The following is an 18,964-nucleotide window of genomic DNA, read 5'->3' on the forward strand; positions in this document are numbered from 1 at the left end:
CGCCCTATGACGGGTGCTCTGAGACACCCAGGGGTACTGTGGGAGCCTGGGTGCATTCTTCACTTCTCTTTAAACTAGATATTCACAGACTGATAGACCCTTCTCTGCCAGACAGACTCTTTCAAGGAGTGATAGCACTGCCTTGGGCACTGGGTGGGGGATTTCACCGGCATACATTACACTTTTTGATGGAGTAAAAAAAGAAAAAGAAAAAAGGCTTCTTTAAAGGCTTGAATTCGTTAAAATAAAGGGGGAAGAAACAGCACAGAGTACCAGCCTGCTGAGCTTTCTGTGAATGGTTGCACAGATTGTGAGTGTTGGGTTTAGTTTCCTAGATTGGAAATTATGCTGATATTTTTGGACGCTGTCTGACTTAAACCTTTTGAACTTTTTCCACATGACCATTAAGTGTTATTAAGTGCTAACAGTGCAATGATGTTGCAATGTTTAGTCCATCTCTCTTTACTGAGGAGAAGCCTGCTAGTGCAGCTAGCAGTGTGACTGGATATTTAACCGTATACGAGACTTGCTCTGAATGAGGAAATGTGTTATAAAAGGTCTTTTATGTCCAGTGATCTCAATAATTTCTTCAGAATAGAGGCGTTTAAGTGATGTCAGTCCACAGAGTTTAAGGGCTCGATCATGTCCTGCACTGGATGAGGTTCTCACCGAAGTAAAATCTGTTCCTCCTTTTCACACAGGCCTCGACGCAGAGCTGTACTACGTGCGACACGATGTGGTGAACCATTACGCGCTTTCCTTCAACATGTCTGTGCCCACTGAGACCAACAGCCTCTACTTCACATGGTACTCCAAGACAAAGGTGAGACAGAGCATGTTCTCAGCACACAGGTCATCTGATCACACATGTGAGGGAAATATTAACATTTCTTCTCCGTTCCTCGTTTAAAGGTTGACTACCGGCTTTCATTCAGCGTGGAGAACCCCGTATCCCTGAACCCGCCATGGTGCAACATCTCCCTTCAGGGGGAAGTGCCCCGTGTTCCCTCTGGTCTGTCAAATATTCACCTTTAGTCATACTACCTTTAATTTTTAAGGAAAAGTTCTGAAAATCCTGAAGCTATGATGGAGTTTTTATGTGTGTGTAATATTTATGTTTTTGTGTGCGTGTTTCCTCCGCAGTCTTCAGAGTGGACATCTTATGTTCGGGCAAAGTAGATGAAGAGGCATTTTTAACAATGCAACTGAATCTGACCATCCATGCCAACAACTACACAGTGCTCAACTTCAAGAGGAGGAAAATGTGCTATAAGAGTAAGAATCTGTTTATCTACACAAATGTGAGGTTTAAAAACTCTCTCAGCTCTGAAAATTTCATGTGAAAAGCTCCTTATGAAAATAAGTTGGATCACAAATGGGTGCAAAGTTTTGAGCCGGCCCATGTACTTAGAGGGCTTGTAACAAGGAAAATATTAATAGTATGAAAAGACATTTTTAGCTTTATTAATTATGAAGCTCAAAACACAGTAAGAGCTTTGTAGTGAAATCTGATGACATCTGACAATTTTTAGTAATATTGAAAAGCAAAATTGTAAATTAAAATTTTAAATCTGATTAAAATAAAATAAAATGGGGTAACTGGAGAACTGCTCGGGGGGGACTGGAAGAACTATGACCAGTCAAATGTTATTAAAAACATCCAGGGCCCCTCGAGGTAACATGTAACAAATGACTTCTGTTTCTGTGCGCTATAGACGATAAAAATTGAACCATCGCGTATCAGACTGCACCGTCTTCAGGAGCTTTAAAGAACCCAGTAAAGCAATTAATCCTCTTTTATTCTCGCCATTGTCAGCCTGTAAACAGTAGTACTTGGTATGCTTTCGGTGTCATTTCAGCTAGTCACGCACATCACGATTTTTCTTTTTTGTAACCTGACACGGTTGGTTGCAGGTTACCTCACATGCTTTACAAATATTCATTCAGATGTCAGAATGGACTGTAGACACTGACTGGTCTGTGGTAACATCACAGCCCATGTGAAACACAACCAGTGAAGTGACCACAACACCTTCTGGCCTCTAGGGGCAATGGTGAAGTATGCATATCCCTTCTAAGGCCATCAGACAGGAACCACAAATTAGAAAGACATCTTACAGTCGTCTCGGAACTGGGGACGCCATCATCTACCTGCTCAATCGTGTCTACACCCATCTGGACCGGCCGGCGAGCACTGTGAGGGTCATGTTTTTTGACTTTTCTAGTGTTTTCAATACCATCAGGCCGACCCTCCTGGGTGATAAGTTAGCAGCGATGCAGGTGGATGCTTCTCTGGTGTCCTGGATTGTTGATTACCTGACAGGAAGACCACAATATGTACGTCTCCCACAGTGTGTGTCTGACAAGGTAATCAGCAACACAGGGGCACCACAGGGGACTGTCCTCTCCCCCTTCCTCTTCACCCTCTACACCACAGACTTCAGCCACTGCACAGAGACCTGCCATCTTCAGAAGTTTTCTGATGACTCTGCAGTGGTTGGATGCATCAGCAGGGATGATGAGACAGAGTACCAGGCTGTGGTCGACTCCTTTGTCACGTGGTGTGAGCAGAATCATCTGCAGCTCAACGTGGCAAAGACCAAGGAACTGATCATGGACTTCAGGAAGACCAGGAAACACTTGACCCCTGTTTCAATCCAGGGGGTCAGTGTTGACATTGTGGAGGACTATAAATACCTTGGAGTACACATTGACAATAAACTGGACTGGGCTAAAAACACCACAGCACTTTACAGGAAGGGCCAGCGTCGTCTCTATTTTTTGAGGCGACTGAGGTCCTTCAACATCTGCCAGAAAATGCTCAAGATTTTCTATGAGTCTGTTGTGGCCAGTGCGATCCTCTATGCTGTTGCATGCTGGGGGAGCAGGCTGAGGGTAGCAGATGCCAACAGACTTAATAAACTAATCCGTAAGGCCAGTAATGTTGTGGGGATGGAGCTGGACTCCCTCAAGGTGGTGTCGGAGAGGCGGATGCTGTCCAAGATAAAGACAATGTTGGATAACACCTCCCACCCACTCCATGACATGCTGGTCAGTCACAGGAGCTCGTTCAGTGAGAGACTGAGATTACCGAAAAGCACCACTGAACGACACAGGAAATCTTTCCTGCCTGTGGCCATCTCCCTGTACAACGCATCCACTTAACACACTGGTTACTGCTACAACTACACGTTTCTTTCCAGCTATTTATTAATGAGTGACATATGTATATATATATATATGTATATATTGTACTATTCTTAGTTAGCGTATTGTCTGTCTTGTCTTAATGTTGGTTTATAATGGAGCACTGTAACAAAAAAATAATTTCCCCCAGGGATCAATAAAGTATTCTGATTCTGATTCTGATACAGCTCACAGCAGTTTAAAAACACTCTTTCCTTACCAAGGATTGTGTAAATGCAGGGGGATAAAAAAAAAATTAATAAGAAAGAGACATAAAAACATAACAGCAGGGCAGACACACTGATTGCAGCATTGATTTAGATTAAGAAAGACTACAGATGCACCAGGGTCCTAGATCTCTCTTCATGTCATTACCTTATGTATTTAAAGGCAGTTTACCAGGCGGACATTAACCCTTTAAAGGTCATATCAATAAATGTCACCCTTCTAATTTCATAAAATAAATAAATAAATAAAAATCTGTCATACTGCTGGTTCCCCTACATTATTAACCAAACGTTAAAGTAACAGTAGGTAGATGTGCAGGTTCTTGTGTTCCTCGTTTGCTGCTATTTTCAAACTGCCTGAAGATAATTACATGTGGCCCATAGGCTTCTTGCCATATGCCCCCATGGAAACAAATTTATTCCCGTCTTATTTTAAGCAGGAGTCGAATTGGTAGCATGAACAGTTTCTTTGTGTGCCTGAGTTGCAGTCATTCCTCCCTGTCGCTGCCTGCAGTGACACTGGAGAGGACTGAAAATATTTGTCCGTGTTTGCTGTTTTATGATCGCAACTTGTTGTCAAAATAAGTTAACTGCTCAACTTTTCAAGGGTTTCATCATCACCCTCTAAACAAGACCAAACTAACAGAGTGAAGAGTTTGTGTTGCTGTCATGTTGTATGGATAAATTACTTGTAACGCTCAGCTGTTATGCATCACTGCGGTATTGGTCTGAAATGCTTTATCCTTGGAGTTCAGAATATGTGGTGGAAATCCAAGGTCCCATATTTCCTGGGTTCATGTGGTCAAAGAAACTAAAAGTAAAAAATGTTATGTTATCATGAGCATTTTTAAACTTCACTGAGTGCTTACTTTTTTCTTTCAGTGTTACATGTTTTGCAGTCACACATCACATCATAGTCTGTTGGTTGTGGATGGAACTTGTTTTTGAGAAGTTTAAATTTCATTTCATGTTTTTAGGGGAAAAAGTGTTTACAGGCGTGATGGTGTATACAGGTGAACCAGTGAGAAGAAAAGTTGGTTTAAATCACCAGAAGAAATATGGAGAAAAGCAAAAAACACTTTGCTAAAGTGCTCATACCAGCCTTAAAATGAATTAATAATCATCAGGAGCATGGGTTTATAAAGAAAGGCTCTAAAACAGAGGCTGAAATAAGAGGTTACACCAAGCCTATGTTAATAAAGCCGAGTCCGAGCTAGAAGTTAGCATCATTTGAATATATTTTGATAATTTGATGTTAAATGAAGTTTATGTATTTCTCTCTCCCTTTCCCCCTCCCCAAACAGGAATCGATTCTGAAAAGATCCCCATTCCTCTCAACAATAACTCTCTCCCTCGGCCTGACTGTAAGTAAACTTTCCACCTTCTCCCTCTCTTCCTGCTGCATGTATTGTTCACAGGTGGCATCAGCCTAGTGAGACAGATGTTAAATCACTATGATGTCAGCTGTATAGGAGTCTTCAGTAGTCGGTCTTCGTTAGGAAAAAAGAAAATGAATTGAGGGCTAAAGAGAAGGATTCATTGTGCTATTGAAGACCACTCTGTCAGCTCCCACCCACCCCTCAGAGTTGGAGTGGTTGTTCTCATCTATTCAGACTTGTGTGAGCCTCCTTGAAGCAAAGCACCATTAGTGGGTCGTCTCCCTTCTGCTTGGGTAGGCCCGAGGAGCCCGGGGCCCTCTGAGGCTTTTAGAGAGGTGATGAGAACAGCTCTCAGATGCTGGACCCCGGGCACAGTCACTGCTTTTCCAGGTCTCCATTAACTCTTGAGTGGAGCCCGAGGTGCTCTCATACTTTCTTTTCCATGTATGCCTTTTTTTTTTTTTTTTTTTTTTTTAATACTGTGGCCATCGTATCATATTTTTGCATCATGCGATTATGGAATTTCTTATGCTGTAATCTCCCCCCCCCCCCTTTTTCTTTTTTCAGAGCAGCTTGTTTGTCTGTTTCTTAATTTGTGTCATTTTTGTGTCATCAGTAGATGGTGTTACCGCTCCCACCACCTCCACCCAGGTGTTCTATATAAGCGTGAGTGTCTGCTGCATTGTCATCTTCCTCGTGGCCATCATTCTGGCCATCCTGCACCTGCACAGCATGAAGAGAGTGGAGATGGAGGACAGGTACGGTTCTTTTGCTTGTTCTGCTTCCAAAGAAATCTTACACCCCGATGCATGAGTGACATCTTAAGAGCAGCACTTCTTCCTGTAATCTCCACTTCAGATGAAGCTTGCACAGGTTATCAATGTGAAATTAGATCAGCACATTCAGAAAGGTTTGCCATCGGGACAGTCAGAAATTTTAACAAGCTAACACACTTATCATTTTAGACATTTTTAAATTCAATTCTGAATTTTAAATCATTCTCCTCCCAAACAAAATCTTTAATAAAAGGGCCACGTCATATCTTAAAGACCTCATAGTACCATATTGTGCCAATAGAGCATTTAACCTAAACAGACTGCAGGTTTTCAGGGCCCTCTTCTGTGGAATCAGCTCCCAGTTTGGATTCAGGAGACGGACACCTTCTCTACTTTCTACTTTACTGAGTTATGCTACAATAGGCTTATGTGGATGTTTCACATAATGCACTGAACATCTTCTCCTCACTCTCTGTGTGTTTATACACCACTACTGAATTTAATCAGTAGTAATTATTAGTATTTATTATTAAACTCTCCCATAATGTGTCTTTTGTCCTGTCTTCCTCCTCCTCGCCCTCATTAGTCACAGCAGATAGCTGCCCCTTCCTGATCCTGGTTCTGCTGCAGGTGTCTTCCTGTTAAAAGGGAGTTTTTCTTTCTCAACGTCACTAGGGCTGCCACAAACGATTATTTTGATAGTCGACTAGTCACCGATTATTTTTGCGATTAGTCGACTAATCAGATCATGCATCCATTGGACGTAAAACATACAGCTTATTGCACCAGCATGCATCTGCTCTTATATAACTATCATTAGCTTACAGCTTTAAGTGTTTAAGGTATGTGCTAACTAAAAATAAAGACAAGATGAGTTTATTAAATTTTAATGACATTTGCAGATTGTTTCGATGGAGTTTAATCTGCTTGACGTTTATTCAGCTGTGTAAAAACTATAACTTTAATCTTAGCCAAACCGATTTAATCAGGAACCAGTAAAATACTAAAAAAAAAAGGCAAACAATAACATTTTTAAGTTATCTAAGTGACTTATATATCGTGTTTAACCTGAGTAGCGAAAGACGGCGGTGGGTTTGAAAACGATTTGCCGGGAGTCCGGTGTTCTCACCGGCTCTAGTGAGCCTTGCCCCCGGCTAGCTATCGAGCGAGCTAGTGGGTAACAGATGTCTCCGAAAACGTCGGAGCGCTTTTGAAAATATGTGGTGTCTTGATAAATTGAGCAGATATTTGAGGTTTACACAGCTACATTCTCGCCTGAAAATATGTTAATCGTTTATTTTGTGACCCAGAAAGAATAATAAGAGTAATATTAAAACTAACTAGCTGCCGCCATTGTTGACAACTGAGCTGGGCCGCGCTATGAATTCTGGGACACAGCTGCTTCTTCTTCGGGGTTTAACGGCAGCTGGCATCCTTATACATGCAGTGCTGCCATCTTCTGTTTCAGTCCGTTTTTACACTCTTAAATCCTACAACTTATCCCTCTTTTGGGATCTTACAAAGCTTCAAACGAAGCGTCGACTATTAAATTAGTCATCGACGATTTTAATAGTCGACGTAATCGTGACTAGTCGACTAATCGTGGCAGCCCTAAACGTCACCAAATAGGGTCTTACGCTATAAAGCACCTTGAGCCATGTGACTGTCAATTAAAACTATGACCTGACTGACTGAAAGAAAATGACTATCCTGTGCTTTACATTTTTTTAACTGTGCATATATCCTGCTGTACTTCCAGGGTCATCACTTGTTAACGGAGGGAGGATGTTTATCAAGGACTGTTTTGTTGTTTTTTTTTTTGTTTTTTTACGTATAATATACGACTCTGTGTCTTTCAGTGTGAGTGACAGTGGAAGCTCACAGGGCCTTTCTCAGCCGTCCACCCAGACCACACAGTACCTGAGGGCTGACACTCCAAACAACGCCGCCCCTGTTACCAGTAAGATTTTACCTCCCCTACACCACACCCTTCAGACTTGTGAATCACAAGACGAAACATCTGTTCAAGTTTCATTAAAAAAAAACAAGTGATTCAGTTTTCCCACATATTTTCTTCTCTTGCTCATGTATCTCCAACTTGGATGCTTCTCCAAATGCAGTAATTGGCTGTGAATGACTCGGTTAGCTTAACTGGTATCATATGATTGTAATGAAGCAAACAGCTCCTGCAGTAATGCTATCTTCTTTCTTGTTGTTGTTGCTCCTCTCCTTGTGACCTGTTACTGTGGAAATAATGTGTAAATGTCCTCACCATGTGCTTTGTGTCAGACAGCAGTAAGAGGAGAAAAACGGGCCTGTTTTAGTGGTTGGCACATTGTAAACGCAGACGTGGGAAGAGCAGGCCAAGCATCTAGTGTTTTAAATCAGTTCACAGTTGATAATAAATATATAAAATCTATTTTTCAGGTGTTGTGAACACTCACAAGACATCCCAAAAGGCTGATTCTGTTCATCTGGACGTAGCGTTGAACACAATCAACCTTTTGGGATTTACTTACCTGGATGATTGAGCATGCATCAAGACACTCACAAGACAATAATAAAAATTAGATGAGTGTGTGCTGCTGCAGATTTGTCTGTGAGGCATCAAATAATGCTAACTTGTGTTTTTCTCCTTTGCTAGAATCAACTCACATTTTTTCTTATCCCATTCAGATAAAATGATGACATAACTAGTTTTCAGATTTAAAATCACGTGTTCCTAAGATGCATTAAGTACAAAGAAGTCTACAGGTCGTTATCAGATATTACACATAGCACGATATGTTGGTGCAGGGAGGAAGACCTCATGAAATGATGATGTGCCTGTTTCAATTTGGTGGGAGAGGTGTGCGTTTGAGGCACGATCTGATATCGTCGTGTTGGTGTTGTTCCCACATCATCATGAAAATGTTGTTCCAGGTTCAACATTGCAAGTGACCAATCAGAATGTTGTGACGTCATACTTTTGCGACTTCGGGAAAAACCGCCGTAAAACAAAAAACTGTACTTAAGCTGCGAGAAACCGCCTCTGTCCACCGATCAACGGACCCTGACCCTAGCCCTGACCCTAACCCTAACCCTTTAATAAACGGTAAGCAGAACTGATATTGTCCTTGCAACATTGGAATTTCATAAATGCAGGAATGGCTTGGCGCGCAAAAGAATAACGTCACAAGAATGTGATTGGTCACTTGCAATGTTGAACCTAGAACAACATTTTCATGATGATGTGGGAACAACACCAACACGACGATATCAGATCATCCGCGTTTGAGTACCACAGCTGTACACGCGTCTATTTTTTGTCAGTAAATGGCCCATCGCTGCCCTCTTGTGGATTCAACCCTCATCTCAACCTCACTGCCTCTTCTCCTTGTGTGTCTTAAACCTTTGTTGCTAAATGTGATTATCTCAACTGAACTCCCTCCCCTCCCTGTTTAACTCCGCCCCTGGTGGATGAGTGTCCTCACCTAGTGAGCATGCCTGGTTTGATGGATGTTTTGAGCTGAAAGGTTACAGCGAGAGTTACACATCCACTCATTCATTCAGGTCATGTTGTGATTTTGTGTGCTTTCTCCATTAAACCCCTTCTTTGTCACCTTCTCCCACCCGCCACTCCCTCCCTGCCCTTCTCGTCTTGTCTTCAGACAACCACCCTGGTTCTGCACCCATACTCCAGCTTGCTGCCTCCTCCTTCCAAAACCCTGGTGCTCCCCCTCATGAAACCAAAAGTAAGTTTCTGGGAAGTTAATTACCTGCTGTGTATTATAGTTAGGATATTGTGAGCAGCAGGATGAAATCACCTCCCTGTTTTTTGTTTGTTTTTTCCCTTTCATTTCAAGTTTTCTATTTGTCTTGGCTGCATGTACAGGTCAAAATCTTAAGCTGTACATCTCACCTGCTTTTTAGTGGCATTCTTTGTCACCATATAAAATCATTATTTACAATAGTTTTGACTCATTAATCAATATCATAATCATTTAGTGTTTTATTCAAGGAAGAATCCTGTAGATCCTCTGGTAGATGGTTTTAGGCTGTGAGGTTGACTTTCTTTGTTTTATAATTTTGTATAATCATTGAATTTATTTGAGTTTTGACTCCCAGTTTAAAGAAATCATAATCAGTGAATATGTAAAAAGAGTCTTCTCCTCCTCTCACCCTTTTTTTCTAAAATTATCTTCTTTAAAATCCAACCATGTTTCTGAAAAAACTTGGATGCAAATTGTTACATTTTCTTTTTATTTACAAATCTAATAAAATCCACGTTTTACTCGCAATAGAACATAGAAATCATATTAAATGTTTAAACTGAGACATTTTACTAGTTCATGACAAATATTAGCTCAGTTTAGATTTGATCGCAGTAACACACCTTTAAAAAAAGTCGGGAGGGAGGAAATGGAAGGCTGGAGAAGTAAGTGGTACTAAAAACAAAAAAACAGCTGGTGAAACATTTCGCTGCCTAACAGGTCAGTAACATAACTGGGTCTAAAAAGAGCATCTTAGGCTACGTTCACACTGCAGGCCAAAGCGCATCAAATCCAACTTTTTTGACCCTATGCGACTCATATCTGATCATGGTAGGACAGTTTGAACAGCACAAATCCGATATTTTCAAATCCGACCTAGGTCACTTTGTGGTACTGAATCCGAAACATATCTGATGTTTTAGAAAGCGACTGCTGTTTGAATGGTCATGTCGCATTAAATCCGTCTTTTACGTCACTGTCACAAGACAGATGCCAGTTATCAGCGCCGGAGAAGACAAACGAGAAAGCATGGCGGCCATTGTTAAAGGACGGGCTCTTTTTTCTCAGTGTCCTTCTTTCGCTAATTAAATTGTCAAAATTCTGTCGATTACGACTGCTGCAACAACACCTACCAGCTCTGTAGAGGTTGTGTGTGACGTCTTCTTTTGCGCATGTGGGCCGCTTTGAGGGCTATGAACCGTTCACTCTAGAGCGCGTTTGCTGTCACATTTTATTTGTAGTGTGAACAACCAGACAAAAAAAATCGGATTTGATCAAAAAATCGGAATTGAGCATTAAGACCTGCAGTGTGAACGTAGCCTTAGAGAGGCAGATTTTCTTAGAAGTGAAGATGGGCATAGTTTCACCAATATGCAAAAACCTGCAACTACAAATTTTGACTTTGGAATAATATACCTCAATATGAAATTGAGAAGGCTGTGGATATTTCTTCGTCATATTCAGTGCATAATGTCATGGAAAGATTCAGAGAATACAGAGAAATGTCTTTGTGCAAGGGACAAGGCTGACAATGAATATTGGATTCCTGTGATCTGCAAAGAAGTCATCATATAAACATGATGCAGAAATGCACAATTCAGCAAAATGACGCTGAACCGCATACTGCAGTCTGGGTGCCACACTGGCTGTCTGTAGTCCAGCTCTTTCACCAACTGAAAACATTTGGAGCATTGAAGATCAAAGCAGATCCAGGACTGCTGAGCAGCCAGAATCCTCTAAGAATGGAAGAACATTCCTCTCCCAAAAGTCTGGCAGCTGCTCTCCTCAGCACCCACACATTTACAGACTGTTGTTAAGTCATAAACATGGCCCTGTACAAACTTTTTTTTAAGACCTGCATCAAATTCGAATTGACGTTTTTCCCTTGAAATGGTACATTTTCTCAGTTTGTAAAGTATGGGTCTGTGAGATTTGGAAGTCATTGCTTTCTGTTTTTATTTCCATTTTCCAGCATTTTTTTTTTTTTAAATTTGCGTTGTAAAAAAACTAACAAAACAAGAACAGGGTTTTGGCAAGTTTGGAATCTTTCCTTATGGTTAAGAACACTGTGGGATACTTTGATCTAGTATTGGGTTTTCTTGAACTGAAACAAGAACCAAAATGAAATAGATCAGTGAAACTCCTTAAGTCTAAATAAAACACATAAACATAATTCGAATTTTAAGTAAAGCACAATAAAATTAAAAATTGCCTGAGAAGTCGGGCTCAGAGTACTAGGATTGATTGTGTGCAGTCCCAACCCTGTCCGTTCTCGTTTACGTTGTTGAGATAATCACTGCTCATAGTTTGACCTGTAGGGGGCAGCATTGCTCTGCACCATGATAGTTTTTGCCACACTGTGACAGTAGAGCTTTAAGAAGAGGTGTTTATGGCATATTTCTAAATGTTTTGACATTTAAGATCCTGTTTTCACTTCCTCCACCGGGCTCCTCCTGTGTAGTTTTGGTGGTGAATCAGCCCAAAACCTACACAGGAGGAGGGTGTTAAGGATATCAAGGGAGTCAGGACCACAGAAATGTATTCTGTGGACATGATCATCCTGACTCCATGAGACGAGATCTTGGTGCTTGATGATCGTTTTATATTTTCCTCCATTTTTAAATAATCACACCCTACAGTTATCACCTTCTCACCAAGCTTTTGGCTGACGGTCTGGTAGCGCATTCCAGCGTTGTGCAGGTTTACAGTCCTGACATCCTATGCCAGCATCTTTGGTCTTGCCCGTAGTGGTGGAGAGGCTGGAATGGAAGAAACTGATTCTGTTGACACATGTGCTTTATACACACGACGAGTTTAGATCAGGGGTCATTGATTCTTGTTGACTCTGGTTCAGATCTTTTTCTTTCTACAGGAAGAGCTCTTTAGTTTCTAAGTGCCTCTGTAGCTAGCATTTGTTAATTGTGTTTATGTGTGTGCGTAATCTATAAGGAACTTTATGACTTCACCTCTCATCTCTGAAAACCAGCAGTTAATAACAGCGAGTACATGGGGAGCTTATGTAATAGATGTGCTGTAACACAGGACTTTGCATGAAGTCGCTGTGATGCAATATGTGCAGGGTACTGTACATGTGTGGCTTTTTCCTGGAATTGCTGTCGTTTCTTTTCTTTGAGTCTACATATTTTAGAAGAAATATGACACTTGTGATCCGAAGCAGAACCAGGTTGTTTTTGTGTGCTAATCCAGGTTTAAAAAATGTGTCAGTCATTTGGTAAGAGGTTTGTTTAGATTTGGATTATGTGTGCCTTTTAACCCTCAAGCGACATAGATAAAAAGTGAGTAAAATGACAAAGTGGAATCATTTATGACAGGATTGTTGTCTTTCAGTGTGGATGTTGTTTCATCTGCGGCAGAAATGTTCTGTCATTAATTATGATTTTCAGGGTTTGGGTTGTTTTTTTGTTTTTTTTAATATGTTTAAACAAAGATCATCTCTTACTACTTATAAACCAAATTTTACTTTGTTTCTATAGAAAATCTGTATTGCAGTTTGTCTTATTTTACCATTTTTACCATTGTGAATCCATTTCACCTGCTTTTGTGCAAATCGAAGTGGAAACGGGAGAACCCACTGCAAGACGACCCTCAAAAAAACAAGAAAGGAATGGTTTTAGCACGTAGTGGGCACAAACGGCTGCTCCCTCTGGTCTGATTTCACAGAAGCAATGAAAAAAAGGATGCCTCCAGGATGCCAAACATATATATGCAGATAAGAGAGCTTGCTGCGTCTCGCATCGCAGTGTGACAAGAGTGGAAGGGATACCAGGACACAGGCTGTTGCGTGAGGAGAGGACTGTCAACCCAGCAGCAGGACCTGCATACATCATGTTGTAGCATCAAATTATTTTGGTGATTGTGTACTTTGATCAACGAGAAATTACAATGAAGTCATCATACTCAAGCTGTTATTCATCCTTTGGTACTTCGATGCTTCTGCAAATGAAATTAAGACCACAGGTGTCAAATATGTGGCCCAGGGGCCAAAACTGGCCCTAGAGTAGGCCCCACAAAGTATGCAAGTTACAGTAAATTAACTGTTTGTTTGTTAAATAAAATACACTGCTAGTCTGGGTATATCAGTGCAATTTAGGTATTGGTGCAAAGCAGATTCCTAGACAGACTGTTTAATTAATGGTTGATGTTTGGATTCAAAAATGTCACATTTTAAGGTTTTTTGGGATTTTTGTTTGTCTTTGGGTTTTTTTTTTTTATTTTGAAGCAATAAACTCACTGAAAAACCCAACAAATCTGGGAAAAACTGAGACATAAGGTTGACATTAGACATTTATTAGGACATCTCAGGCTGTTCAACACTGATTTTCAGAATGTACTAATATTTCTTTACAGATTAAAACAATAATAACAAAAATTTCAGATCTAATTAGGAATGTGTTTACAGCCTATTTAAATGAGTTTTGCTCCTGACCTAAAAACAAACAAACAAACTTTGCATTAACTTGTCACATCCATGGCCTTAAAAGGTTGTTGGAGAAGACAAACTGAAATGTCCCAGCAGCACATAATGCATACACAGCAGGTTTCATGAATTAATGAAATGTGTTAATTTATTTATTTTTTGTGTGTCTTTACAGGTTACCCATCTCTGCGCATAGAGAAGAATGACCTGAGGAGTGTGACTCTGATGGAGGCCAAAGCTAAAGTTAAAGATATTGCAATCTCAAGGGAGCGAGTCACACTACGAGACGTCTTACATGAAGGTATTTCCCTTCCCAGTATTTTAGGCCTATGCCCCGGTGTTTTGCCTTTTGGCGACATTTCCAGGGAGACTCGAGTGATTTGCGCGATCCAGTCTGTATACGCATGAAATGAAACAGATTTTAAGGAGCTTCAGTCCTGCAGTCATGAATAATCTTGTTATGCTTCGTTCAGCATCATTTGTTAATTTAACTTTTTAGCATGCACGTTTTTGTCATGTTCTGAGTTTTCTATATAAAGAACATAAACAGAGAGAAAAAGGAAAAGACTAAATGTTAAAAAAAAAAAAAAATTTAATGAGATTGCTTTAACAGACTGAGTTGAGATTTAAGCTTAAATTACAAATTACATGGTGCTAGAATAACCTAAAGGGAGAAGTGCTAGTAGAAACAATAATTAGGCTTTTATTTGTAATTGGAATTACTCCTTAATTTTAAGAAATAATGTTTGTGCAAAAAAACCATGCTTTCACTTTTAGTATTTGAACATTTCTAGTTGAAATATGTCTGGTTCTAAAGGCCTTAGAAATAGTTTATCTGCTGTTGGCAGTTAAGTTGTTTGAAAAGATTTTGTGTGGTTGAAGCCTGCCAGGATACATCAGCACACCTTTAGAAACCAATGGGATTGTAGCAACAGTAGTTACGAATATTCCTGCCATTATCGGGAATAGTCAGGAAGCTTGTTACAAAAATGGACTCGGATGAATTTTAACTACCCATCTGTGTATTTCCTGCTGCTCAGCTGAGTCTGAAAGGTGATATTAACACTTGTTATTGTTTTAAATTTTTATAAGTAGATTTCTCTAAACACGAATAAAATAATGACTTAGAAACGTTTAAATAAACAGAAGCCAAAACACATGTTTCACAGACACAGATAGTCACACCTCACACTAATAGATTATTTAGCAAACTGACTTTGAGGCCTAGCAGACACTAATTGGCTACAGCTGCCTGTGTTGTGAAACCATGCCCTCAGTGTGGGATTTAAATCAGCACTGTAACACTTCGGAAACCCTACACCGTATCTTACACCCTAACCCGACTTACACCTCCACAGAAGTGTAACTATGTAACATGTTGAGGCAGCCTGCAGCGACTGCCAGCTGGAGGAGAGTGGATCAACTTCAGTTAGTGTTTTGGTGCTGTAGGCACACCGTGTACAAGAGTGAGTACTGGCAATGATGTTGGCCACTTGCGTAAGGTCAGCACTCATCAGCTTGTTTATTTCTCCTGTAAAGTGAGATCTTTAAACATGGGAGTCCATGGGCACTGACGACATGGTAAAAATGAGGTAAAATACACAATTTGTATATAAATATAATTTGTGGAAAAATTGAAAGTTCAGTGATATAATTGAAGGATGTCTTTATTTAAAAAAGCAAAATTAAAAACATAGTGAACTGAGTTGGGACAAACGAGTTTGTGAGTCTGTCAGCGGCAACTTAAACTCCTTTGATGAGGAATGTAAAGGATCACCCAGGATGGGTTTGGCCTTCTTTAAAGTCCTAACCTTGCACAGGTGAGGAAGGTCATGCAGGGTCACACCTGCAGTTTTGCTGCATACTGTAACTCTACCTTGCAGTCTCAAATCACAGGCATAGAAGTCATAAAAGAATGTAAAAATGTTTAAATTAACCATCAAAATTATACAAATGTTATTGAGAAATCCCATGTTTATTTGTAGCGTATTGTGAGCATAATACTGACAATAGGCTTCATGAATGTGGTTTATTTTTCCTGTTGTGGAGTACAAGCATGCCTCATCAGATCAGTATCAATAAAAAGTTGCCAAGAACGTCAAAATAGTAAAAGTTCATTCCTGCTCAGGCGTATGAGTTTCTAACAGAGAGCCTTAGACACTGAATTTTCTCAGTCTTTTTCTCTTTGGCCTCATATCAAAGCTAAATGTCAGGGCTTTGGTTTGGCTTGATCTGTGCTCCTCGCTTTGGAGACTATTCAGCTTTGTCATGGAGTAAAGGTACTGACAAAACTGTGCTTCGTTTTCTGGATATTGGCCCACACCGGGGCTTAGAGTGAATGATGTAACATTTACCCAAGGGTGCATACAACACAATGGAGAAGAAAATGTGGGTGTTGTGTTTTTAAATGCTGCTTGACAGCCTTCAGTGGTTTAGTCTCTGCTTCTGTTTACAATGTAACAGAAGCACCACTCTTTCTCTGATACACTAGTTTTACTTTAAAGAGGTTGTGCTCACAATAAAAAGCCTTGTGTCTAAAAGAAATAATGAAATATTTTACAAATGTTGAAAAATGTTTCTCCTAGTAACAAATAATATATTTTTAAGAAGTTTTCCAAAGAGCTCATAAAGTAACAAACTGTGAGGACTGGAGAGGAGAACCTTTGAGAGGTTTTGGAGTTTCTTCAGAGAACAGGAACTAGAGATGGAGATGGAGATTACTTGCTGCCTTTATAAACTATTCATGCACTCTAGTATTAGATTGTGGGCCTGAAGTTGACTCATGTATGTAAACTTGCAGTAATAACGTAATTGTAAAAAAAAACTGGGATTATATTGATCCCAGATGTTTACAGACATTTGTCAAGAGTGTTACCTCTCATTTGGCATTGATCTTACTGAAGCTGGAGTGGATTTGTTGTGATGATCTCATCTTTAGGAAAGATTAACCCCTCAGATGTATAAAAGTAGACATTTGCTAAAAAAAAAAAGAAAAAGGGGGGGATCCAGTAAGTGGTGCAGAAGGGTGCTCATGATTTTATCAATTATGGGTAATAGTTGTACATTGGCCTCCGTCACAAGATGCAATCAAACATCAGCACAGAATTCCCAGCAAGTGGTGTTGTGCATGCTTTGCACAGCTACCAGTTTAATATCTGGGAAATGTTCTGTCACATTAACGTGTGTGGTATTGCAACATTTTTCGCTCACAAGCCGTGCAGTTCCTGCTATGAAGTCCTAAAGCCAGGCACAGTCATGCTGTGGTACAGGAAGTGTGACTATAGCCAACATGTCAAAATTCACACTCTGTGTTCCCTCTGGGCTCAGCAAGTACAGCACACGTGTAGCACGTTTTCCCCCTCCAGGGGCAAAGGTACCTAGACCCGGTTCTTAGAGTACGCTTGGGGAGTGTGATTGTGTGTACAGTGTCTCTCTATGTCTGTCTCCACGTTGGTTGAGTGTTGAGTAATTGCATATGAGAGCATGAGGGTGGGAATGGATGTTTGTATCTGTGTGTGCCTGTATGTCTGTGTCTATATGTCAGGTTGGGTATCAGACGCCACCTCTCTGGGGTGTTGGTGGTTCTCTGTGTCTGGGGATGGGCGCCCAGGTACACACTGGCTCACTCCTTGGTGGCTGCTTATCGGGGCCTGGAGCCTGGGGCTCGCTCGGGCCGCTTCGGGGGTGGGGTGCCCTCGGCCTCTCGGCCTGGGGCTCGGTCAATCTGGCGCAGCTGGCTGCCGGCGGAGCTCACGGGCACGTCACTGCAACCCCCCCCTGGCTTCTGCTCCGCGGCTGCTGAGTGACCCCTCATCTGGGACTCTCCTCAGCTCTTTCTGGGATAGTGGCGCGGCTGCCCCTCTGTTGGTCTTCCTTGGTCTCTTGTGTTCTGGGGGCCTCTGGATGTCTGGAGTTTTGATCTCCTCCATACCTGCTTCATGCCCTGGTGGACGGGGCTGTGGCCCCCCACACCCTCTAGCAGATCATTACATGAAGGAACCTTTTAAAAACAAACGCGTCCATGCTCACAGGTGTACACACGGGTGCTCACACACATAAACTACACCCTTTTTGGCTCCTACCTCAAAGCACACTGTGCGCTGTCGATATTACGTGCTGCACAATAATGTTTAATATTTAGTATTTACTGTTATATTCCCATATATCATCGTGATGTTGTTTATTGTATTGCTCTCGTTTTCTTCTGCTTGTTTTCTTTTTTCTTTCTCAACAGGTGATCCAGGTGATTGATATATGTATTTTTTTTGTCTGCCTATTTAGTTGGTTTTTGTTTTTTTGCCCTTTATCCCCGTCCCTCTTCTCCGCTGTTTTTTCCCCCTCTTCCTTTCTCCCTTTTCTTTTCCTCATTCAAGTCTGTCCCGTATCTAGCAAGTGAAAATAAAAAAATAAATAAAATAAACAATAAAAGGTGAATCAAATAGACCATTACGGCAAGGCTGGGATGGTCAATTTGGTAAAGTAAATCCGTTGGGCATCTTTCCTCGCCTTTAGACAATAATTCTGATGGCAAAAGAACCAAACGGGACAAGCAAAAAAGGAAAAAAAAGATGAAAGATTAACCCCTCAGATAGACATTTGCTGAAAAAAAAAAAAAAGGGGGGGGATCCAGTAAGTGGTGCAGAAGGGTGCAACATTTTTCGCTCACAAGCAGTGCAGTTCCTGCTATGAAGTCCTAAAGCCAGGCACAGTCATGCTGTGGTACAGGAAGTGCGACTACAGCCAACATGTCAAAATTCACACTCTGTGTTCCCTCTGCGCTCAGCAAGTACAGCACACGTGTAGCACGTTGCCTTCATATGGAAGTAGTGGCCGATCGCACTCTATTCCCATAAGACGCGCCCATAAGACGCGCCACAATGAAATGTGCAGCTGTTAGTGTTATAATACCCATTTCCCTCTGTGGTGACATGATGACTTTGCAAAAGTTTTTTAGTTTGTTTGTTTTTTTTTTCACCTAGCTACGCACATAGTTACTCCTGATGAAAATATTGACACAAAGTAAAGCAAAAAAAACTTTACAAGGTTTAGAGCTCTGCTCTGTTCTGTATTATCAGTTTTCTCCAGCAAGGAAACACACTTTCTAACTGCTGGTATTCGGCTGACGTGCAAACAAAATGATATAAAATGTATTCATAATAAGATTTGAGTTTAAACAACAAAGACACAGAAGGTCACGTCTCAGAGG

The 18,964-nt window shown here is 40.9% G+C and overlaps 1 protein-coding gene across 3 annotated transcripts in view; it reads left to right on the forward strand.

Annotated features, from left to right (window-relative positions):
* Window positions 1–18,964, forward strand: part of ryk (receptor like tyrosine kinase) — a 54,560-nt gene that overhangs the window by 18,453 nt on the left and 17,143 nt on the right. Inside the window, exons 2-9 of one of the 3 annotated variants that reach the window (XM_084920973.1) lie at window positions 702–823; window positions 913–1,012; window positions 1,144–1,275; window positions 4,718–4,777; window positions 5,409–5,550; window positions 7,428–7,528; window positions 9,219–9,302; window positions 13,934–14,059. In XM_084920973.1, the coding sequence (XP_084777099.1) occupies window positions 702–823; window positions 913–1,012; window positions 1,144–1,275; window positions 4,718–4,777; window positions 5,409–5,550; window positions 7,428–7,528; window positions 9,219–9,302; window positions 13,934–14,059 (867 nt within the window). The remainder of the gene's footprint in view (window positions 1–701; window positions 824–912; window positions 1,013–1,143; window positions 1,276–4,717; window positions 4,778–5,408; window positions 5,551–7,427; window positions 7,529–9,218; window positions 9,303–13,933; window positions 14,060–18,964) is intronic. The other 2 variants (XM_084920974.1, XM_084920975.1) reach the window with 2 other exon arrangements.

This window comes from Perissodus microlepis, chromosome 23, assembly GCF_051167445.1.
Source record: "Perissodus microlepis isolate ML-2025 ecotype Zambia chromosome 23, ASM5116744v1, whole genome shotgun sequence".
Taxonomy (NCBI): Eukaryota; Metazoa; Chordata; class Actinopteri; order Cichliformes; family Cichlidae; genus Perissodus; species Perissodus microlepis.